At 30.1% G+C, this 26821-nt stretch overlaps 1 protein-coding gene across 1 annotated transcript in view; it reads right to left on the bottom strand.

Moving 5' to 3' along the window:
• LOC107440857 (Kv channel-interacting protein 4-like) overlaps positions 1 to 26821 on the bottom strand; it is an 81596-nt gene that overhangs the window by 3309 nt on the left and 51466 nt on the right. Inside the window, exons 3-6 of the mRNA XM_071184648.1 lie at positions 23751 to 23820; positions 7498 to 7568; positions 3626 to 3838; positions 1477 to 1539 (exon numbers count right to left, since the gene is read on the bottom strand). Of these exons, the coding sequence (XP_071040749.1) occupies positions 1477 to 1539; positions 3626 to 3838; positions 7498 to 7568; positions 23751 to 23820 (417 nt within the window). The remainder of the gene's footprint in view (positions 1 to 1476; positions 1540 to 3625; positions 3839 to 7497; positions 7569 to 23750; positions 23821 to 26821) is intronic.

Genomic DNA, 26821 nt, shown 5'->3' with positions numbered 1-26821 from the left:
AAAATAAAATAAAAATTCTTTACAACTATTTTATAGAAAGTGTATTATTTCGTCATCAACAAGATATTTGTTTTGGTAAAGGTGACAAATTTAGCGTGGGCTGCCAACTACGCAAATGCCGCGTGAGAAAAAAAAATGGTCTGGCAGGTTTTAAAAGTCTTCGCAAGTCAAATTTCCTGTCATTGCTCCCGAGACGAGTGTCTTCCTTTATATATAGACACTGCTTCGATATGAATGGAAGGAATTAAATGTTAGATTTAAATGAAATCGTAAAAATGAGAGAAAAACATTAAATCTTAATATTCTGTTCTTAATGAAATGAATTATTTCCTTTTAAAAAAAAAGGCTTTCGTATGAAATAATAAAAAATGAATACGAAAAAAAAAACGCGTTATTTTAAGTAAAAGTGAAATGAAATGGATCCCAGGAACCAGTTCTTTTTCATATTCGTTTCTGATTTTCTTATTGATTAACTACTTCCTTTACAAATATTTTAGAAAAATGCAAAAAATCAACATTTTTTATTTCACTAATAAATACAAGGAACTAAAACAGAACATAATATACACGTTCGAAGTTGACGTTTTAATTTATTTACGTGTAAAAAATATATAATTCACCGTCAGTTTTACTATCCCAAATGATCTCGGTCAAATGAAAAGAGTTAAATATGAGTCTTTGCATATGTTCACATCTTCAGCATCTGAAAAATCATCTGCATCACTTTCACTTTCACTCGCGAAACCCTTTTTTTTAACTCTTTTTTCAATGTAAAATCATCAACTATCGTTTGTACAATTTTATTTCCTTTTATAACAGTCATTGAACAGCCGACCCAATTTTATGGGTTTACGACTATTAATGTTCAACTCCGTAGTCTTGTCATTTTGAACCCTGTCCAGAAGACAAGGGAACTCCTTAATCGAGTATTATGAGAAATTTTGCCCTCATGGAGGACTTTTTGAGGGCGCTAACCCGCACTTGCGTTACATGGAGAGGAAGACCACGAGAACTTACCAAGGTTAGCCTAACGGCAAGGGGATTCTAACCCATGATCCGTCTACCACTGAGGATATTTCGCGTCAGCACTGTGGTCGTTGCAAGCCGGATGCGGAATTCGTATCGACTGGGATTCGAACCCGGTTCGCCACTTGGAAGGCGAACGCTCTATCCCCTGAGCCATCGTGTACAAAGCACGTCTGCTGTCCCCAAACAAAATATTGGCAAACACAGCAGATTTTTATTATTTTTTGTTTTGCTTTCGGCCGAATAAAAACGTGATAAAAACAAAAGGTATTGACGAGTTTCCTCGGGATAATACATATTAGTTAACTCGGGAAAATCAGGAAAACGGTTAATTTATCTAATATTTTATAGAGGAATTTGTTCAAGTTTCTCTTTTAAACAGATGCATTCGACACAGATAGAAAATATTGAACTAAAATACTCTTAGCATAAAAAGAAGACAAAAATTACTTTCTGGCACCAATCCATGAATTCGTCCAGTGTAATTACTCCATCTTTGTTCAGGTCAATTAACTGTAAGAAAAGAAAAATTCGTTTTTCTTTAGATAGGGGGTGGTGAAATACACTACAATAGATGCAACCACTCACCGTACTCACATTTAAAACGCAACATTAACACCAACACTATATTAAAGTTGGGGCATTGCGTACATTTTGAAAATGTGAAACAAGCCTCTTACTCAAATCTAGCGGGGTTAAAAAGATTGAAACCCTATAACTTTAAAAGGAAGAAAAAAAGACTTTAAAAAAAACATATCACTTTAAGATCTGTGAAAAGAGTAACGGGTAATTATTGTTGAAGTTAGAAAAAAAGTTTATCCGTGCCTCATTTTTATTTCCATCTAGGTTTATCTAATTTAAATTATAAACGTGGTGGTTTTGAGTTTATTTTAATTAAACTGAAGTTTTAGAACAAAAGACTAACAAGGAACGGAATTTAAAATGGAATGGTGGAATGTTTAATAAATGCGTTATTCTATAAAAAAAATAAAAAAAATTAAAAGGAAATTATCAATGCACTTCAATAAGAAATATTCATGAGACTTATTTGTAAGATAAATCGTTACTCATTTCTTTTAAATCCTTTTAAGATTGGAATCAGATTCTAAAAAAAATTAAATAAGTAAAACAAAATAATAATAGTAACAATAATTATAAAATCCAAAATATTTCTGTAACTTTTTTTTTATATTTGTATAAAATTATTGGGAACAAAAAAAAAACCTTTCTGAGTATGAATCCTTAAACAAATTTCTGTGAAAATAATGAATAAAAATAAAGTTTGATTTAATAAAATGAAAAAAAAATACTGAGTTCACTTTTTAGTTTTATCAAGATTTTATTCAGTTAAATAAAATGAAATATTTTTTATTCATTTAGCGTTATGACGATAAGGGATAGATAATTTGTCTTGTCATTTTTTAAAGTATACAGCAGTCATTTATTGCGAACACAAGGCTAACGAAAAATCTTAATATTTCAAAAAATTATTTTCTTAATTATGAAACAATGATGCTATTAATTATGTTTGAAATTGTAAAAAATATAGATTATTTTATATCAATTAAGACGGGAGTAAAGTAGTAGATTATCTGGATTAAAAATAAAGTAATGCTGCAATTTCGAAGGTTTTTTTCCTACTATCCTTCTAACATTTTCGTGATTTTTTTCAACTTTAAGACGATATATCCTAAAAACTAATAAAGAAAATCTAAAAAATTCTGAAAATGCGTTTTGGATATAAGACTTTAATTTTTTTTTCTTCAGTAAATTGAAATAAAACATTCAAGATTTTGATTCATACATTTTTGAAGTAGAATAAACATAAAAAAATATATTTTTTTCTAAGCCCTCTTTCTTGACGAAAAGCATTGAAGTTGTTGGTTCCTCTGCGGTATTGAAAGATTATAAAAAGCTGTGGTGGTCTTATTACGATCACTGGTTCCCCATGGATCAAATGCTTTTTTCTTTCTGGATGGACTCCGTTAAACATTTCAAATCATGGGTTGCAAATCACTGTCTCCATGGATGTTTGTCTTCTTTCATATCCTTGCCTATGTACGTGTTTCACAAAATACTTTTACTTCTTCAGCATTCATATTTATACTGAAATCACCGTCAAGACAGTCATTGTACGTTCATAATAATAAGAATATAAAAATACTTTAAATTATTACTATGCAAATACATTAAAAATGCCTGCTACTGAAAAGTAAAAAAAAAAACAGCAGCGGTCGCTATAGCAACGCATGCAATGACGGCGCATGCGCACTGTTTACTATTACTCCTGAACACAGTTGAAATGTGTGATGACGTCGAAATAAGTTGCGCCGCCATCAAACCCAAAACAAGACCCATTTTGCCAATGGGTAATATGCAGTTTTAGTTACAGAAAACTAATGTCAGAAACAAATTAAACTATATGTATAGATTTAATTAATGCTTATTTCAAAGCATAACATCTTCATTTATAACAACAACAAAAAAAGAATTATCAATGAATTAAAATATTTCTACAATGTCTCATAAATAATATGTGAGAATGTACTCAAAAATATTTAAAAAAAAAACATAATTTGGAATGAAAATGTGATCTTACATGGAATATTTTGTCGACGTGTTCCTTCGCCGAATGTTCCGTGACTGCAGGATCTGTGTAGTGTCCTAGCATATCATAAATGGCACTCACTATGTTCAGCATCTCTTGCTTCGTAATGTATCCGTCTCCGTTGATGTCATACAAGTTGAACACCCACTCAAGTTTTTCAGGTACATTCCCTCTCGAAAGAATCGACAGCATTTTCAAAAATTGCTGCAAAAAATACACTGTAAAAAATTCATGAAAAATTAAGGTAAAAAATCTTTTTTATTTACCTTTAACTTCTTCCCTGATTATCCCGAGTTAATTCGGGTGTGTATATATTGCAAATATTTATTACCCCGAGTATACTCGGCCATAGCAGAATTCGTCAATATGCTTTATTTTATCACGTTTTTAGTTGGCCGGAAGCAAAGCAAGAAATAATAATAATCTGCTGCGACTGGAAGTTTGCCAATTTTTGTCTCGGAGTTTTGCTATGTGTGGTACTACAGACGTGTTTTGTGCAATTGTATATACCAGGGATGGCGAACCAATGGCACGCGTGCCATTTATGGCACTCGACACAATATTTTGGGCACTCCACCGATCACAATTGTTGTTACACTGTGAAGCACATGTAATAATTAAATTAAAATTCACAAAAAATAAACAGAATAATAAACAATATTAACAAAAAAAACTAAAAATTAATGCCAAAAAAACAATTAATAACCATAAAAAACAAGCTAACAGTAAAAAACTAGCGAAAAAAAATTAACAGTCCTGCTAAAACTAACATCTTACAACCTAATATAAGTTATTGGTCATCTAATCTGCATCAACCTAAGTCACACTGATGTTGCTTGAAAGTTGAATTACGCGTATAACTGAGATATTGCAAAATGTATTTTTTTTTCAATGTAAATAAAGAGTTTTGAGTTGATAATATTTACTATTATTATTTTATCAATAATCACGAAGTCAAAATTATTTGACGGCACGTCTATGACCTCATTAAGCAATTTTTTAGAGAAAATGGCACGTTGGTGTATAAAGGTTCGCCACCCCTGGTATATACGATAGTTGATGAATTATACACAGCAAAAAAAAGAGTAAAGAAAAATGGCGCTCGCGAACGAAAGTGAAAGTAATGCAGATAATGTTTCAGATGATGAAGATGTGAACATAAAACAAAGACTCATATTTAACTTCTTTCATTTGCACGTGATAATTTGAGATACTAAACTGAAGGTACATTAAATATTTTTTACGCATAAAAAAAATAGATTGTCAACTTAGAACGTGTATATTATGTTTTGTTTTAGTTCCTTATATTTATGAATGATATAAAAAAAACATGTTGATTTTTTGCAATTTTTTTTCTTCAAAAAAATTGATAAGGGAAGCGTTCAAAATTTATAAACAGTGATATTATATGAAGGTAAAAACCATTAGAAGCCAAAAATATCTTGAGCTTATTAAAATTGCGAAAAATAGACACTTGAGTATCTGAAGGTACTGCTGTCTCACACATTTCCTCTAATATCATGGATTTTACACAAATTCAGTTTCTCACAGCAGCGAAATGGAACCCGCTATTTATTTTTGATTTTTTTAAAAAAAGGATACTTATTTTCAATTTTCGATTTAAATTAAGTTTTTTTTTACTATTTTGCAAGTTAAAAAGTTTACTAGTCAATTATTAATTCAGAAACATTTATTTTCCGTTATCAACTAAATGGGCTGCCTGTTCATTTCTTCCCCTAAACCGTTAGAGTAATTATCTTGATGCCTCCCCCCCCCTCTTTTTCATCGTTGTTAGACGATACTAACTCCATCAAAATTAAGAAACACTTATGATTAATAGATTTATATACTTCACTGTTAAAATTTCGATTCTAAAATTATGGTATAGTAACTGGCAGCTCTCTGTCCATCTGATTAACCATAAAGCTTACGGTAAAGAACACTTTTTTCCTTTGTGGATTTGATACCATTTGCAAAATCTATGGTTATAAAACCATGAAAGCAAAACTATACGGTTTTTTAACCATTTACAACTAGCATTTTCCAAAAATGTAAAAAAAAAAATTATTCAACTAGACTTCGGAGCTCGGATTTTCGAAGGTAATGGGCATTGGAGAATGCCGGACACTGAAAATTCTTCATGTGTTGAAGGGAATAGTGTGGTGTCAACACTAGGACTCGAACTCCAGTTCTCCAGTCATGAGATTGACAGATAATCCCACTCTGCTATGATATGTACGCAGTTGCTAAGAACTAAGTAACTTCGTTAGGTGGTTCTAGTGGGTGCGATATAATTCCGGTTGTTTAACCGTATTAGGCGATAGCAGCTAATAAACAGTTTTTCTCAAACTTAACAGTTTGATTACCATTTTACTTATGGTTATTTGACTGTTTTGATTAAATATAATAAAATAACCATTTAATAAATTGTTATCTAACCATTTTTTCCGAGAAACAACAGTGTTATATTTTGATTATTCTTTTTTCGCTTTTTAAAAATAAAACAACAAAATAATTTTTAAAAAAATGTATCAATGTCTTCAAAATTCAAAACACATATATTTACTGGATTTATAACCTTATATTTTGATTATTCCTTTTCGATTTTTGAAAATAAAACAACAAAATTATGTAAAAAAAATGAATCAAAGCCTTCAAAATTCAAAACAAATGTTTACTAGATTTATGTACTCATATTTTGATTATTCCTCTTCGCGTTTTGAAAATAAAACAACAAAATTTTAAAAAAAAGTTTATCAAAGAATTCAAAATTCGAAACACCTATATTTACTAGATTTATATCCCTATATTTTGATTATTCCTTTTCGCGTTTTTAAAATAAAACAACAAAATTATAAAAAAATGTATCAATGTCTTCAAAATTCAAAACACATATATTTACTAGATTTATATACTCATATTTTGATTATTCCTTTTCGCGTTTTGAAAATAAAACAACAAAATTAGGTAAAAAAATGTATTAAAGCCTACAAAATTCAAAGCGTATATATTCACTAGATTTATATACTTATATTTTGATTATTCCTTTTCGCGTTTTAAGAATAAAACAACAAAATTACATTAAAAAAATATATCAAGGCCTTAAAAAATCAAATCACACATGTTTACTTCAACGCTTGTATAAATAGACGCTTGTGATCAATTTTTTCACGCCTGCAAAGGCAAAACACAGGTTACTATCAACTTTCAATTAATTTGTACAAGTCGTCTTTCATTTGTAAAGTATTCGAAAAGCCTGCCTTGCACAGATAAGCCAACACAAATTAAAAGAAGATCTTAGTAGCTTTATCTACCGTTTATGGTTAAGAATCACACATCAAAAACCAGATTTTGTTTCATACATGTCTTGAGGATTAATGCTTTATTCCAAGACGTCAAGAGCGTTTCTACTGGACAACTTAAATAGATTTCGAATTAAATTTAACGTATCATCAAAGAGTTCAAGAAAGCGTACCTTAAATTTATTTTCTAAATATACAAAGGGCATTAGAAATCAATTGTAATGAGACTCATTTCCCCCCTTGAAACTAGGTTTGTGAACCCCTTCTGTCTGTGAGTTCTACGAAATCCTCTGACGGGAGAACGAAACAAATGTTCTCTTTCGTAAACAAACTTTTAATTTTCCAATGAATCATTAAATTACAATGCAATTTCGCTTCATTCTTACGTCTGACTTATTATACTTAAGTGAAATATATAAAATTGCAGTGTATTTATGAGAGTCTGGATTATTTGTGTAATATATTTTGTACCATCTTGAAAATATATGATTTAAATTCGACTGAATGTGACAAAAGTTTAAAACGTACAGATTTAGTAAAAAAGCGAAAGTAAAGGCTTACCTCGAAGTTGACTGTTCCTCCGTGAGCTTGTTTAAGTGATTTGAAGACGTAGTGAGCATATTGATTGGAATCTATAGACAGAGACGAGAACATAAATTATTTACGATTATTACTAAAATTGTCTATGTTACTTCAATTAGAAAATAACTATTTTGTTGCTTCAATTATAAAAAGAACTATTTTGTTACTTCAATTAGACTATTTTGTTAGTGCAATTAGAAAAGAACTATTTTGTTGCTTCAATCAGAAAAGAACTATTTTGTTACTTCAATTAGACTATTTTGTTGCTTCAATTAGAAAAGAACTATTTTGTTCCTTCAATTATAAAAAGAACTATTTTGTTACTTCAATTAGACTATTTTGTTACTGCAATTAGAAAAGAACTATTTCGTTGCTTCAATTAGAAAAGAACTATTTCGTTGCTTCAATTATAAAAATAACTGTTTTGTTACTTCAATTAGAAAAGAAAATGATAAGAATAAGTTTGTCAAAATTGATTTTGTTAACGCTAATTTTAACTATCTGACTTTTTTGAAATTCATTTTCTTAGTAACTAATCAATCGATTTTGCTCAACTTTTGTAGTTTGCCATTCAAAATTACATTCTTTAAAATGATACAGAAATTTATATACCTTACAATTCATCATTTTGTTTTAAACCATTATTAAATAAAATAATAAAAAAATACTAAATATTTACTAAAAGTTATTTTTTGCATGGAACTATCTTTGGATAAACGAACTTTATAATTGAGTGCAATTTTTTTTAAAATTCGCTTAAAAAGTTCTCGAGATGTACCGAAATACTCAAAAAGTGAAATGAACATTACGGGGTCCAATTTTGGGAGCGCTCTCCTGACCAAACTGTTTGGACTTCCAAAATGCCACTAACCCCTCTATTCTGATCCCAGTGCTTAAATTGACCTACGACAATTTAGTGCAGAAAGTACATGAAGAATACAAACATGACGTTAAATGTTTCTTTGTGATAAATGATTCATTTTTTCTCCAACATACTTTTAAGGCTTTGGTCATCAAAAAGTTTATTATACTACATGAGCAAGTATTTTTAAAATTGTTCATATTTTTTATTAAAATAGGGGATAGAGCAAAAATTTAGCCTCACGAATACCTTCACAATTGAAATTTCATACCCTGGCTTAAGATATTTCACTCTACGAAATCTGGTAATATATATCTTAGAATATAATTTAATAATAATTAATTAAATATGCCTTTTTGCCCATTGGCAAAATGGATCTTGGTTTGGATTTAATGGCATCCACGCACTTTTCAATTGGGTACTTGCAATCCAAGAAGACAGCCAATACCCATGCATGTGACCTATGACGTCAGCAGCAGCTAATCTTTATCAGCAATATGGAGTATTAAAGTTGAGCTCTCTACATAACTTAAAATATTAATTAACTTTGAGTTAATTAAATAGAGAGCCGTATAGCAAATCAAATATGTTGAAATATAATTCTTTCTAGTCTACTTCTTTTACTTGACTTTAATTTATTATTTGTTCATGTATTTAATTGGGTATAATACAAAAAAAACACAACTACTTTCACTTAGTAGGAATAACATTTACCACGACGCAATGCTAAATTCTATGCCACTATCCACATAAATGCCACTATCCACATAAATCAATTATTAATCAAAAATCGAATATCAATTACTTTTCTTTATAATGCAATAAAATCTGGCGAGCAGCTATTTAAACGATCAAACACTTCGTTTGTTTCTTTGTGGCTTGAAGTTAGGCTCGCAGAAAATGACGTTCATGGGTTAAATTTAGTAGGAATAACACAACCTGTGACGTAGGCTATAGTATACCCAATTGTAACTGTTATATATTTTTGTTTTGTGTACCTGGCAAACTTCGATGCATAATAAGTTTGTTTGTGTTCTACATGGCTTCGTGCCTGTCTTTGTGTTATTATACAGTGGTAGAATTGAAATATTTGTGAAAGATTATAGGCTTCGTTACTTAAGAGAATTGGTACTTGACAGGCTTGGCTTCCTCGAAGTAGAATAAAAAGAACAGTTGCTAGCGTAAACAAAAGCCACGTTTCAATGACAAATCAGGATCGAGATACCCACACTACGTCACTGGCAGGTATCCCATTGTATTCAGGAGTAATAGTAAACTAGTGCGCATGCGTCGTCATTGCGTTGCTATGGTGAACGCTGCTGTTTTTCTTTTTATTTTCACTAGCAGGTATTTTTAATGTATTTGCATATAATAATAACTTAAAGTATTTTTATATTCTTAATATTATTAACGTATAATGACTGTCTTGACGGCGATTTCAATATAAATATGAATGATGAAGAAGGAAAAGTATTTTGTGAAACACGTGCATATAGGCAAGGATATGAAAAAGGACAAACATCAATGGAGACAGTTTTTGCAACCCATGATTTGAAATGTTTAACGGAGTCAATCCAGAAAGAAAAAAGCATCTGACCAATGGCTAACCAGTGATTGTAATAAGACGATCACAACTTTTATATGTTTCTTCGACTGTTTACAGATTTTACTCTTGTCAATAGAAAAAAACAATAGCCTTAATGTGGAAAATATAGTCCCAGTAGTTCAGGCACGAAAGTACAACGAAGTACAACTGAGGCGTTATTTGCGTATTTTGCGTTTTTATTTTTCTGGAATTATTTTAGCGTTTTTTTTCTTTCAAATTGTTGCAAAAAATATTAAAACTTGTTTATCTAAAGATAATTTCAAGTGAAATATAATTTTTAAGAATCGAGTTATTATTTCTACTGTTTTAATAACGGTTAACGGTTAAAACTTTTAATAACGGTTAAAAAAAAAGTTTAAATTGCATGGCATATGTGCTTTATTTTAAGTTGCGTAATTTTAAATAACAAATCATTCGAACAGTTCTTGAGTATTGGAAGTTCAGAAAATTTGCATTTTTTCAATATCCATTTTAATATTCTTTTGAAATGTTGAACTTTTTCTGAAAAAATTTCTCCTTATAAAACTTATATGAGTGTCTGAGCAATCAATTATAACAAAAAATGCTTCGACTAATTATATTTATATAAAATAATAAAAAAGTAGATAAATCTAAAAAAAAATTTAAATATATTTAAGCAAACGAGTCTTACAGTTGCGTTTACAAATTTGTAAATTTTCTCGAATAATTTCAGAGATATATCAAAATATGTTAAACTTGAGGTCAACATCAAGAGTTATAAATTTTTGACAGTTCTTTTATCTAAACTATTGAGACTCTAATTTCAAGATTGCGGCTACCCCAATATTTTATTTTGAGGGTCAAAAATCTAAACACGTCGAAACAATGTATTTTTATTTAGTAAATGTATCTATTTTGTGAATTATAACTTCGTTTGTTCGAGAAAACTAGAAGCTTCTTTAAAGCTAGCCCCTTGAATTATTGAGATTGGAACTTGAAATGTCGGAATCTAGTCTCTAGATCAAAACTTTTCAAACAGTTTCGTTTTTCATTTTATGTACTGTAAATTGTTTTTTATTCAGAACTCTGTATGGGTGTGGCCGAGGTCGAATTCTGGTCCATAGATGGCGCCACGGGAAAACAAGAACAATCGCACCCCCTGTGCCTTAATAACTCACTACAACAACAACATTTAGCACTCTACTTTATCAAACAAATGAACAAAATTTGATAAAAGACAGTTAATTTGTAATGGAAATAAGATATTTGTAAAAAGGATGGTGTATTGGTATGCCCGACATCCACTTAAATTTTACCAGTCCAAGTACAAAGAAAGAAAAAAGACTTTGTACAGTATTTAAGTGAAAAGAACAAAATCAGTATCTTTGTTTTGGCTTACCAGTATTGAGATCATAAAGAGAAAAGGATGGATAAATATAATTTAAAAATCTGGAAAGGAAAACATAAATGTTTTGAAGTGATTAGCGAATGCTACAAAAAGACAAATAAACTGATTTTTGGCAATTTTAATCCCTGCTTTATACGACTTTACCTCAATAAAAGACATTTCTTTGTAAATGCCTTTCTTCGCTGATGCTGAAATTCAAAATTACTGAGTAGTAAGAAATTTTTTTTGAAATAAGAAACTTATTAAGTTTCCATTTTTCTCTTTAAAATATAGTAAAAGTTTTTCCCGAAATAAAATTTCCAAAATGTGTTTTACGAAGAAAACACGACTGAAATTATTTAGTTATCACATCTGACGAAGTAATAAGAGAGCATCAATATATATAGAGGATTTGTTTTAATTTCTTTACCGCTACCAGTTAATTAATATTTCTCTTTCATTCTTCTAGTATTATTCTAAGAATCTGCTCTTATAATGAGTGTATTTTTCTTATCTTTTTTTTATGATTCGGAAATGGAGAAAAAGAACAGAATGTAAAAATCATATTTTCGTTCGTACTATGGTCTGTTGTACTCAACGTTCAATAAAAACTCTGTTCTTTGTTGCTTCGTAATAGATGTTGCATTATGTTTAATAAGATTTTCTCATTTTTCGGAACTCATTCTCATACAATATTCTAACAGATATCTTCCTTAGCCATATTGGATTATAGGTCAAATTTTTGATTATCGTTTTAGTAATGTTTTTTCTATTCTTAACGAATATTATTCACCACGACAGAATTTCACAGCACTTTTCTGAAAGTGGAAAAATAAATATTTTATTTTTATTTTATGGGAAAAATAGAACTTGATATCTTAAGAACATTTTTTCAAAACTTATTCTTATACAATTTTTTAAGAAATTTCTTCCTTCGCCATTTTGGATTTTAGGTTAAATTTTTGATTTTCGTTTCAGTAATGTTTTTTTTTTCTTCTATTCTTAACGAATATTATTCGCTACGACAGAGTTTCTCAGCACTTTTCTAAAAATGTAAAAATAGAGATATTTTTTTTATTTCGCTGGAAAAAAATAGCACTAGATATCTTTTAGAAAATTTACGGATATTTTTTCAGAAATAAAAGATGCTGACGCACTTAGTCACTTTGCGTTGTTAATTTAATACTGTAGACATGTCAGCGTCAAAACTATATGTTTTTGATATTGTACAAAATCAAGAAAAGATTTTTGAATGAAGCTGAATAGCTCATTTAACGTTTATTAAAACATAATTTTTTTTGAAAAAAAAAAAGTCTAAAAACAGATGAATGCTTAAAGTTAAACAATCTTTCTGAAAACGTTGATTGCAAAGTTGCATTGGCTTAACTTTGTCACAAAAATTCATTAAATTCTAATATTTAATTTTTAGATAGTCTGGTATATTTTTCCCATTTTGACTGGCTACCCCTTTGTATTTTATTTGTTAGCGAAGATATTTTGAAGGTTTTTGAACATCGCGCTGCAGTCTCTGGCCAAACTATTCGAAGCACTCTAAGATTCTATGCAAAATCTTAAATATCAGGTGATACTCTATACAGTTTTATTGTTGCATATTATAGCTTTATTGTTTTGGGGTGAAATTATTTTACCACTTGTTAAAGTTCGTGTATCAATTGGTAAACATTGTAATGCAATACGTTAAAATAAATACAAATAGGAAGTATGTAAAAAATCTCCTGAATAAAAACACATTACATGTATGTATAAATATGAAATTATTTCATATAAACTCGTGCAAAACATGTCATTATTAAAACACTACAGAGTGTCTCATAATTTGGTATAATTATTATAATATGCTACTATAATACCTGATGTAATAAATATTCTATATTTATATAATATATCGTCTAATGTATCCTATCGTCGAATTTATATTATATATCGTCCAATTTATGCAAGTAATATACGAACGTAAACAAGTTCAAACCGGTTTCAGACGCGTAGAAACACTAAAGCTGTATAGTATCACCTGATAATTAAGATTTTACATAGAATATTAGAGTGCAGCTGATAATTCACAAAAGGACACCAGGGACAGTATTAGTAGCAATTTTTATACTTAAAAACTGATATAAGACAACAGATCATTACAAATTTATCAATATTTAAACTCATAGCTTTGTGGTCATGAACCCAACCCAGAAAGGCTCAGAATCATGGGAAATTCGCCAACGAGGTGGATTTTTTGAATGAAGCTAAAAGAACTAGAAAATTAGGCCGTAGATAAGTGCCCTCTAAGTAATGCTGAAAGATTTCTAACAATAGCGTACGAACTTTCTTTTTTCTGGGGAGGAAGAAGATGATTTAGCTGGTTGTCGCACACATATTGCTTTAAAAAAATGAGGGGCCAAAATTATTAGAAGGAAATGATGCTCGTTTTCCGAATTTCTGTATTGATACCAGAATTAAGTAGAAAAGTTTTCCATTTCAACATTTTCGTTTAATATTACTCACATAAATAGCAGAAAAATGTACTTCTATAGCAGGACACGGCTTAAACATACAAACTCTAATTATCCATAGGCAAAATGGGTCTTGATTTTGATTGGATGGCGTCCACACACTTTTCAACTGTGCTTAAGAGTAATAGTAAACAGTGCGCATGCGTCGTCATTGAATGCGTTGCTATGGCAACCACTGCTTCTTTTTATTGTTCACTAGCAGGCATTTTTAATGTATTTACATCATAATAATTTAAAGTATTTTTATATTCGTTTTTATTATTAACGTATAATGACTGTCTTGACTGTGATTTCAATATAAATATGAATGGTGAAGAAGGAAAAGTATTTTGTTGAAGCACTTACAAAGGCAAGGATATGAAATCAAACATCCATGGAGACAGTTTTTGCAACCCATGATTTGAGATGTTTAACGGAGTCAATCCAGAAAGAAAAAAGCATCTGACCCATGGATAGCCAGTGATCGTAGTAAGACGATCATAACTTTTATTTAATTTTCTTTACATTCTAAATTTTTATAATATTATTTATAATATAATTTAACATTTTTACTTTGACTTGGAAATTTATCGTAATTATGGGCTTCTCGAAATTTGCCGTACTCGTTATATCAAATTTTCACTGTATTTTAAAACTACCTGTTATTGGAAATACTTTTATGCCTGCACTGTTCACATGTAACACTGCACTGTTTAAAACTACCTGTACTTATAACTGCACTGTTTAAAACTACCTGTTATTGGAAATACTTTTATGCCTGCACTGTTCACATGCCATCGTCATATTTGAACACCCGGACAAGAAATAAGGCTGGAGCGGAAGTTCCATCAAAGGCGAAAATGGATTTACTAGAGCTGCGAATTTCTCTTTAAAATGAATTTATGAGCAACATTCACATTAATTAATAATTACGGCTTCGCATCTCCACCAGAGTCGTCACTTCAAAATTATAGGGACACATTTTGCAGTTTGGAACGCGCATAAAAGGCGTTAACAAGGACTACTGTACGATAAAGGGATGGGGGGGAGGCCTCCGGAGGAAACTTCAAACGAGAAATTCAATTGGAATACATAACCTTCAATTAATCATAAAACATAGAATTGAAGCTCGGAGTTAATAACATTTATTACCTATGTGGAAATCATCGCTCGTTCAGTTTACATACAATGCTAGTGGTGGATTAGGAATGAAATACTTTTCGTGTTATTTGCGCATATTTACACAGAAAAAAAAAAGTATGATCAAAATTACCAGAATGGAGTTAAATATATCGTGTTCTGGTCGGGTATACCAAAAAGCTTCGTAATTTTTAATGAAGCACTTTGGTAATAATTTTGGGTAAATTTACTATATAATGAAGTATTATAATGTGTGATAAAAATTGTATATCCGGCAAAATATGGTAATTTTATCATGATTATTTAGAAAATAGAATAAATAGAATAAATTTTATAATATTTTATATATAATATTAATTAATATATTAATATGATATTAATTAATATATTAATATGATATTAATATTAATATAATATTTTATAACAGAATAAATTTATAATTTAATTTTGCATTATTTTTTAAAAATGTGTGGTTATAAGAACTGCAGTTTTGAAAAGCAAAATTTACAGTAAAATATAAGTTAGTATAAGTAAAAAAAATTACTAAATGCGAATAGTTTATAAGTATCATATGTTTTAGTTTTATTAGTAAAATTATGTTTTTTTTTCCTCCTAGAAATGTCATTACCAAAGTGTACTGTAATTTAAAGATAAGAATAACACAAATTACAAATTACAGTTTTATTTAAATATCATAAAGAAATGTTTTTTGAACCAAAGGTGCAGCTTTAGATATTTATAATGTTAACTGAACCAAAATAGGGCAAAAACTAATAAATAAATATAGTAAATAAAAATATGACTAACTGCTTCGATTCTGATTGATTGTCAAAATGTTTATCTTGCAACTGTTGTATTGTTTACTTTAGCAACTATTTTTCTCTATTTCGAGTAATCCAAGCCCGTCATGTTTCAATTCTCTTTATGACACATTTAATATTCCTTTATAAAGATTCTTTTACTATACATTTTTTACTTAACACAAAGACAGTCACGAAGCCATTTAAAAAACATAAACAAACTAATTATGCATCGACGTTGCCAGGTGCAGAAAACAAAAGTATATCACGGTTACACTAAAATACATAAATAAAATAATAATTGTAAGTTAAGTAAAGGAAGTAGACGATAAAAAATTACATTTCAATTATTTCGATTTGCAATACGGCTTCGTATTTAATTAACTTATCCTTAATTAACATTCTAACTTATGTAGAGAAACTTAACTTTACTGCGCCATTTTGCTGATAAATATTAACTGACGATGACGTCATAGGTCAGATGTGTGGGTAGGGTTCATCATCTTGGAATGAGGCGAACCGGGTTCGAATCCCAATCGATATGAATTCCGCATCCGGCTTGCACCGACCACAGTGCTGACGTGAAATATCCTCAGTGGTAGTCGGATCATAGATTAGGGTCCCCTTGCCGTCATGCTTGCAACCGTGGAAGTTTTTAGTGGTTTTCCTCTCAATGTAACGCAAATGCGAATTATTTCCATAAAAAAGTCCTCTCCGAAGGAAAATTTCTTCCAATACTTGACCCGGCAGTTCCCTTGTCTTTTGGGTTGGGTTCAAAATTACGAGGCTATGGAGTTACATGTGTGGGTATCAGTGATCATCGTCTCTTCTCGAGTTTAAAATACTCTATTCTTATGTTTTTATGAAATATTTTTGGAACAAAATGCTATCATCTCACGTGAAGAATAGCAGTATTCAAAATGATTTAATGTAAGAATCGCCGATATTTTTTTAAAGATATTCTGATACCTACCCTAAAATTTGATGAAAAAGTTTACTATAGTGTGTTATTTAAATCGAAAAAAAACACAGAATATTTAATGCTCTATTAATAATATTAAAATCCCCTCATTCGAAGCAAAATGAGATGATTTATGGCTTTATGATTGAATTAATCATAATAATGCAGTTTCAGTGAATAATTTAATAATATTAATTATGATCCAATTTAAGAAACTTTTCATCAGAAATAAAATCTAAACTTATGCAAGTTAAAAACTTCAGAGTCCATTACACATGCATACTGTCAAGAAAAATGAAGAACAAAAACAGAAAATGTCGGACATTTAAAATATTTATAACCGATCTAAGAGGAAATTGTTGAACGTAAATGAAAATTAATTGAGCCTCGGGCAAGTTTTGAACACTTTGCATCGCTGATTAGAGAGAAAATAAATTATTCATTATAAACATTTCAAAAACTATAGCGCCTTGGCTTAAAAGCAATTACAGAAGTTTATGTAAAATAAAATAAATCAGAAAACAAGAAATTGTTTTATGAAAGCATTCGATACATTGGGCATGATTCTGTTGAAAATGCCTGAAGATAAAAGCTAAGCAAGGAATTTGTTTATTCTACTCTCCTTTAAAAATCCAAGAAATATTTGTTTAATCGATGCAAGCAGGAAAGTTTCCAGGAATGCTTCGGCGATTATTTGTTATCTCGATCTTCAAAAAGGTTTTAAGGAAACAAAATTCGATTGTTTGCAGAAGAAATTTTAATTCAAATATCTATAAATCAAATATTTGAATACTTTATGAATTCTTGGGAAAAGCATTTGAAATATTACCATTTTATGGTCAACTGCATTTTCTAAAGATTAGATTAGGAGGCCTCTGCTTGCCAGCTGGAATATCAGGTTAAATTTAAATTTTCGTTTCCTTAATTTTTTTCTTCTGGTAAACAAACTTTTGATAAAATGGTATAAATTGACATAACTATACATTTCTAAAGGGGTGAAAAATAAAGGGGTGACTTTACTTTAATAGAGATAATTTTTAGAGCTTTAATGAAATTTTCTGAAAACTTTAAAGCATTCAAAGTATGCGGTTCGTGATTTTAAGACATGCTATTTAACTACCTTTTCAAAATTGCTGATTACAACATTGTATTGGTATAACTTTGTCAGAAAAAGTGAGAGGAAAATCGAAAATACCTTTTTTTATTAAATGTCAAATTCTCATTGTGTGACGCCCTTACATTTTGCGAGTAGCAAAAGATATTGCAGAATAGTTAATTTGTGATAATCGGATAAAGAGGATTAAAAGCTTAGATTTTTTTTCTAATAGCATTCACTAAACTTTTACGCTCTTCGCCTAGGAAGATGCCGGGAGTATTACGTTTCCCAGTCGGCACCCGTGAACCTAAGTCACGGAGGCGAGCAACATTAGGCACACTGCCACAGATACCCGTTTATAGGGTGGGACACATTCGCACATCACACAGAAAGAAATATCCATGCCCTGATCGGGATTCGAACCTGCAGCCATTGGTTTTATTTAGAATCTTCTCGCCCCTTCATCAGTTGAGTTCGATCAAAAGGAGAACTTTTTTTGTACTTTATTTTCGTCGCACTAGATCTGCACAATGAGCTATGGGCGACGGTCTGAGAAACATCCCTGAGGATGATCCGAAGACATGCCATCACAATTTTGATCCTCGGCAGAGGGGATGGCTGCCTTGCTTTGGTAGCCCCAGGACCAGCGTGCAAAGTCGAGCACTTTACGGTAGAACAGTTTAACGAGGACCGATGCAGCGCACCCGCGGTCCCTACGCAGGCTGATCAAAGTGGTCACCCACCCGCTTACTGACCGCAGCCAGTGATGCTGGAAACCGTGTCTTTACGATCAGTCCACTGCGGGACAATCAAAAGGAATTATCAGTTTTGACGATGTTTGGAATTAAAAGGTTTGACGATGATTTTTCTAAAAAAACCTTCTTGTTTCGAATTAAATAATCTATGTTAGATTAAAAACACTTGAATTTTCTTTTTTTAACATGTTTGGATCTTATTCAAAATAGTAAATAAAATAAATTATGGGAAATTAAATTCATGTTATGTTTACAACTTCAAGCTTTACTTTAGAGTAACCCGGAAAGAGTAAGACTCAATTAACCATCATATTCGGGTGGTTTTTTTTAATTAACAAGAACTTAGTTTCCTATGGAATTTTTTCGGAGGTGGGTATTAAATTAGTGTGGAATATCATGATAGTGAATTTTTTTTAAAAATAACATGATCTAGTTTTTATCTTTTTTTAAATTTTTGATGACAAAACTCAAACTACAGATTACAGATAAGAAAATCCAGTTACAGTAGTGTAAAATGGGAGAAAAAGAAAAAATGTCATTTTCAAAAATGAAACATTTAAATATTTTTAAACAAGTTTGTTAAAAATAGTAAAAGGCTTATTGAAAATATCAAACTCAAATATTAAGTTCGTTAAAGATGTAAAACCTGAATAAAGATATTTTTTTTTGTACTATTATGTTTAAAAAATGAGCTAATAATTTTTTTTTTCATTTCTTATCTTGTGTCTTCTTACTGAAAATTGAATATTTAAAATATCAGAGCAAACAATCGTATTATTTCGAATTTTGTTAAAAAAAAAATAAAAAAGAAGAATAAAAAGAAATATCATGAAGATAGTTCTTAAACGTTTTATAATATTAAAAACGTTAAAAATTATTTTGAACTCTTTTGAAATATTATTTATTTGAATATCCCATGGCACAACTAATAAAAAAGAAAGATTTGTTCATTTGTGAAATCTTTGGTTTCTTGAAACCCGAGCTTTCGACAAGCTTTAGAAATTAGACTTTTTAACTATTGTCACTTTTTTTTCTTCTAAAAAAGAAACTTTATAGTTTGAATATAAAAAATGCTTTCAAAAGATTTGTATGATGTTGTTAAATACGTTAACTCAGAAATAAAGATCGGACAGCCAATCCTTATTTCCAGGGAATTATATAGAGGAAACTTCAAGATTTCAAATACGAATAGGAATATCATAGGATCTGTAACGAGGCAAACTATTTCCAAGATATATAAAACAAAAACATATGTTGAGTTAAAGGATCAAAGTTGAAGAATCCAACCTCTCTCGTCTCTTCTCTTTCGTTATCTTGTGCCAACTTCCCTATTTGCCAACCTATAATTTGTCTAGAGAAAAATTTCCCTTCGCCACGAAGTCTGCTGCTATGAAAATAAGAAATAACTCATTTCAAAGAGGGGAGCTTCTTTTCCTCCTGATCTCTTTTTCTCTCGCCGACCAGAGTCAAAACCCGTATTAAATAGTGACCCAACTTGGAATAGTTAATTCTCGTAACCACAGTCACCGCCACCCCTCCAGACGAATGGCAAGGGGAGTTCTTTACATAGACAAACTATACTTTTTCTCCATCTTGTAACTTGTTTATAATTAATCTTCTTTACATCCCTCTATGTTTACATAGAGCGAGGTACTTCCTTATAGGACCACAGTACGTCTTTCTATGTTGCATTATTTGTGCTTTTTTATTTCTGTTTAGCTTTATGATAAGTTATAACTAGGGTATGAAAACGGATACTTATCGGTTATAGTGCCAATAAGTTGGATATTGATTGCTTTCTGAGAAGTTGCCAACCCAATCTTTTTAACCGATAAGCCCAAGTCTTAAATTGTATGTTCATACTGCGTTATTTGTGCTTTTTTTTAATTTTGTATAGCTTTATTATAAGTTAAAACTAGGGTATGCAAACGGATACTTATTGGCTATATTTTTAAAAAAATATTGATATTTGACAATAAACAGTGATCTTTTCTACTACATTAAATTTATATTACTTTTTCATTTTTCAATCAATACTTGCGTTGCCCAGCTTAAATTTATTAACACTGACAATACTCTCTTAATCAATAATTATCGTTGTATTATCTTTTTGATAGGTCGATTAAGATCTCAATATTATAATATTTGATACTTATAGTTAGAAGTAATGATCGCGATCATATCGTATTTGATAAGCAATGTTACGACAGAGATATTCTCGTGTTTACAGCGATGGTATTAGAGGGAAATCGGTGGTTTATGTAAACTAGAATCTGATTTTGTTTCAACAATTTGGCAAGCTTGGCATTATGGTCCCTATAAGAACAATATTAATAACCATTATATATGAAATTTTTATCTCATCTTGCCTAACGAGTCCTTTTTTTTTATTAGAATAATATTTATCTGATTACATTAAAAACTTTTAACTTATTCGACGAATTACACTGAATTACAAAATATCACTAGTTGATTAAAAATTAAATATTGCTAATTAATTCGTAACTTACAAGGGAAACTAGGGAAGTGTGACTCGCCAATTTTGAAATAAACTAGTGTGATGTATGCCTTATGAGGAATAATTTTAGGGGGCAACATTCGTTTCGGCCCATAGAAGGTTCTGGGAGAGATAAAAAATAATTCAATACATAGAAAAATCGGTATTTTATTACTTCAATGCAGACTATTAGTTATTGNTACATATTTAAATACGTATATATAAAAAAGTTAAATACTAATAAGAATACCGTCGGATTTATAACCAGGAAAACTATTTCCAAGATATATAAAACAAACACATAAGTTTTTTTAAGTTTATTTGATAACCGTCGTTGAACAGTCGACCCAATTCTATGGGTTTACGACTACTAATGTTCAATTCCGTAGCCTTGTCATTTTGAATCCTATCCAGAAGACAAAGAAACTCCTGGGTCGAATATTGGGTGAAATTTGCCTTCGTGGAGGACTTTTTGATGGACCTAAGCCGCATTTGCATTACATGGAGAGGAAGACTACGGGAACCTCCCACGGTTAGCCTGGCGGCAAGGGGACTCTAACCCATGATCCGTCTACCACTGAGGATATTTCTTGTCAGCACTGTGATCGGTGCGGAATTGGTATCGTCTGGGATTCGAACCCGATTCGCCGCATTAGAAGGCGAGAGAGTAGAAGGCGAGAGATTTAAAGAATCAAAATTGAAGAACCCAACCTCACTTGTTTCTTGTCTCTTCTCTTTCGTTATCTTGTACCATCTCCCCTATTTGTCAACCTATAATTTGTCGATAGAAAAAACTTCCCTCGCCGCGAAGTCTTAGGCCGTCTGCTTCTATGGAAACAAGAAATAACGCATTTCAAAGAGGGGGCTTCCTTTTCCTCTGATTCTCTTTCTCTCGCCAACCAAAGTAAAAACCTGTCTTGGAATAGTTAATCCTCGTAACCACAGTCACCACTCCAGACGAATGGCAAGGGGAGTTCTTTGCATCTACAAACTATAATTTTTTTCTCCATTGTTGTAACTTGTTTATAATTTATCGCCTTTATATCCCTCTTCAGTTCTATGTTTACTTTGAGGGAGGAACTTCATTATCGAACCTAAACCATAGTACGTCTTTTCATGTTGCATTATTTGTGCTTTTTAATTTTGTTTAGCTTTATGATAAGTTATAACTAGGGTATGAAAACAGATACCTATCGGTAATAGTGTCAATAAGTTGGAGACTGCTTTCTGAGAAGTTGCCAACCCAATCCTTTTAAAGTACAAGTCTTAAACTGTCTGTTCATACTGCGTTATTCATGCTTTTTTAGTTTGTTTAGCTTTATTATAAGTTAAAACTAGGGTATGCAAACGGATATTTATTGACTACATTTTAAAAAAAATATTGATATTTGACAATAAACAGTGATCTTTCCTACTGCAGTAAATTTATATTATTTTTTTCATTTTTCAATCAATACTTGCGTTGCCCAGCTAAAATTTATTAACACTGACAATACTCTCTTAATTAATAATTATCGTTGTATTATCTTTTTGATATGTCGATTAAGATCTCAATATTATAGTATTTGATACTTATAGTTAGAAGTAATGATCGCGATCATATCGTATTTGATAGGCAATGTTATGACAGAGATATTCTCGTGTTTGCAGAGTTGGTATTAGAGGGAAACCGCTGGTTTATGTATACTATAATTGGACTTTGTTTCAACCATTTGGCGAGCTTGGCATTATGGTGCAATATTAAAAGCCTTTGTGTACGATATTTTTATTTCACCTTGCCTGATGAGTCCTTTTTCTTATTAGAATAATATTTATCTGATTATATTAAAAACTTTTAACTTTTTCAACGAATTACTCTGTATTACAAAGTATCTCTAGTTGATTAAAAATTAAATATTGCTAATTAATTCGTAACTTAGTTGTAATTATTATTGGAATAAATTTTAATAACTTTTCTAATGAAAGAGATGGTTTAATAATGATACAAATTGTAAAGTGGGACTGTTTTCGGCTATGTGTGCAGTCTCAGAGCACCTAAATTAATCTTTTTGGCAAAATCTTATTTTGGAAAATATTCTTAATTGTTTCAGAGAAGAAATAATTTTTTTAAAAAATCAAATTCAAGCTCGTGAATTCAAGTTCGAGCTACAAACCGCGTATAATAAAAATATAAATACAGTTTATATGTCACTCTCTTATATTACAGGGATTCGTCTATTATAACGGACGCTATATAAAATCCTGTTTGCTTTTCAAATAATAATTTTTTTTTTTTTTTTTTTTTTTTTTTTTTTTTTTTTTTTTTTTTTTTTTTTTTTTTTTTTTTTGCATTCACTATTTTTTTTTTTGTTGTCAAATGTGAGGTTGAAAATGTGATGTTCATTGCTATAACGGCGCGTGTGATTGATTGACATAAATAGCATCCCTGAATTAGCATATTATTTTTAATGCATTTTACTCCTCTTAAGTATTATTATAAAGAGCATATTCATGTAGAAGAAAAAATTGCGTTATTATCTTTTTTTCTTCTTTTAGTTATCAAATAATTATTAAAACAAAGAATTTTCTTTGTTAAAATCGGTGATGTATTAGCAATATATTAAAAAATATTTAAAAAAAACTTTTGTTTCTATATTTTACAGTTTTATTTCGTACGTACTTACCTCCTTGTGGGAAAAACTGACCAAAAATATCTTTGAAAGTTTCCTCTGTTACAACTCCTGAAGGACATTCCTACATTAGAATAAAAGGAAATCAAAATTTAGTTTTATTGATTCAAAATACGAGTTTTAAAGTTAAAAAAAAATCATCAATTAAGAACATGAAAAAACACATTGATTTTAAAATTATAAAAATAGTTTCAATAGAGGCAGGTGTGATGCTTATTATCTCATAGGAAAGTAGCTTGTTTTCCATGCAAAGAAAAAAACATCAAATTTCAATATTTGTTATTCAAAATTATATCGTTAAAAAATATCACTAATTACGGCACAAGGAAAAGATACTATATTAATTTTAAAATTATAAAAATACTCTCAATAATGAAAAGAAATAATTATTGAGAATAATTACTGTTAAAAGAATAATTACTGTTAAAGAATAATTACTGGTTAACATATTGGATAACATTGGATAAATAATTGCTGAAATATATTTGATTCCAACAAATATGATTATATTAGTCTCAAACCTTTATTTTTTACAAAAGCAAAAAACTATTCAAACTGAAGAACTACATAAATAAGAACTACGCTGCAAGTTAACTTATTCATAAATAGACATATTAACAGTAAAGTAATTTCAAACATAAACATAAATTTTCAACTCATAAACATAGTGACACCAAGACGAAGTGAAAAAAAAGGCAACTTTATTTAGTAAAATGCTGTTTTAGAAAATTAATCATATAAAATATGATATACATTTGAATTTAATTTACAGTAAAAAATACTGCGATTCGTTAGAAATTTCAATTTAAATATTGCATTCTTTATTTTTTATATTTTCGATATGTACCCAATACACATAATTTTAATCTTTCAAATCAACGAGCAGTTCATTTCAAATTAACAAATGAACTTCTATTAAGCATTACATTTTCGAAACTTCTGCCTTAAAGTATATTTATGTAAGAACTGTATTTGTAACAAAACAATACTCTCTTATTATTCATTAACTTTGCAGTAATTTCATACTTTAATTTATGCAAAAGTTGTTCGCACAAAACTTTTAGAGTTCATTAAATATTATGTTAATTCTTGAGTTGGGATAAAATATTTCTCCTCCAATGTGGCGGTAAAATGTAAGATACAAAAATGTTCCATAAAGAAGAAAAACGAAACAAAATCTAAATATATACTGAAACGAAATATATTGAAAGTGAGATCGTACCCTCTTTTTTATAAAAAAAAATTGCAAAATTTTATTTTTGTACTACAAATGAGCTTTCATTTTTATCAGAATCTTTTCTTCAGTGTAGCCTTTGTGAAAAATTGATTTATAGTAGCTAGATAAAATACGGATCTATATTACAATGTAATTTTATATTCTTCTTATTATTATTTTTCGATTGTGTCGTTGCACACTTATGAATGTTGAATGTTGAATGTTGAAAATAAAACAAAGAAAAATTATAGACATATGAAAAAAAGGTATTGATACAATATGAGAAAGCACTCTGTTTTGCGGATATAATCGTGTGGGCTGAAGAAAAGATTATATCTTTTTTTTCCCGGCTTTTTTTCCGGTTTTTTAATTAACATTTCATTTTTTTTTTTNTATGAATATATATATATATATATATATATATATTAAGAGAGTACTGACGATACTATACTAAGACGATATATTACTAAGAAGATTACTGACAATTTATAGTTAAAGAAGAACAATTTTCATTCGATGGAGATGTAAGCTGAGGGGGTGATCGATCGACTGTCGTTTCCGACGATCACAGAGAAGCAGACACGTATCCATAATGTGTCAATACAACGTGTGGCGTGTCTTTAAGTAAACAACATTTTACTATCTATATTTTGTACGATATTGTTGTAAATTTTATATGTAATGATATATTTTGAGTTTTAGAACTAATATATCGACACACTTTTTTTTGGATGGATAATTGACTATGAAATATGTTTTAATGTGTATTAAAATGCAAGATGATCCGTTCACTAAAAATTGGCTGATTTAAACTTCATGTTTTAATATGCGATTTGCATGAGCTAACAATGAACGATTCGGCTTTATCAAGAGAAGGCCAAAATTGCAGCAACTCACATCACCTCATTTTCTTCAATTTTATACAGTCCCTGACCAAATTATTAGACGCACACTAAAACATTAATTAGAAGGTGATACTATACAGCTTTGTTGCTTTTATTCCGGTTTGCACTTGTTTATGTTCGTGTATCAATGGGTTAACATTGCAATGCAATACGGTAAAAATAAATGCAAATAGGTCTATAGAAAATCTATAGAAAATCTATAAGTCTATAGAAAATCTCCTGAATAAAAAGCCATTACATGTATGTATAAATATAAAAGTATTTCATATAAAATCGTGCAAAAAATGTCATTATTAAAAAACTACAGTGCGTCTAATCATTTGGTCTCATTATTATAATATGCTACTATAATGCTTGATATGATAAATATTCTATATTTATATAATATATCATTTAATTTATTCAATCTAATTTAAACTCAGTGGCGCGACAGCCCATATAGGGCCAAGGCCTACTGTGCCCATCTCAGTTTTCTTGACCTTGGGCTCTGGGGTGCAGGAGCAGATGTTTCGGTCAGGTGATCAACCGAACGCGAAACCCCCAGTGTTTAGTTCCCAAGCATGCTTGGTACTCATTTATCGACCCACTTAAGGGATGAAAGGCTGAGTCAACCTTTGCCCGTCCCGAGGATCGAACCCAGGACCTGTGGCACGCGAAGCGCTACCACTCAGCCACCGGGCGTCAATTTATCCAATCGTCGAATTCATACTATCAATCGTCTCATTTAACCCATTGATATACGAACGTAAACAAGTGCAAACTGGTTTCAGTCGCGTAAAAACAATATGGATGTATAGTATTACCTGATAGTCAAGATTTTACATAGAATCTTCATCACATATTGCGCAAAATATAATCACAATAACACATAATTAATAATAGGTAATCGCTCCCGAAAAATAAGGTTTGATTCGAAAAAAATTCTTTTCTTCTGATGTATAGCT

Source organism: Parasteatoda tepidariorum, chromosome 8, assembly GCF_043381705.1.
Source record: "Parasteatoda tepidariorum isolate YZ-2023 chromosome 8, CAS_Ptep_4.0, whole genome shotgun sequence".
Taxonomy (NCBI): Eukaryota; Metazoa; Arthropoda; class Arachnida; order Araneae; family Theridiidae; genus Parasteatoda; species Parasteatoda tepidariorum.
The sequence above is the reverse complement of the archived record's forward strand: the minus strand, read 5'-3'. Positions and strand labels throughout refer to the sequence as shown.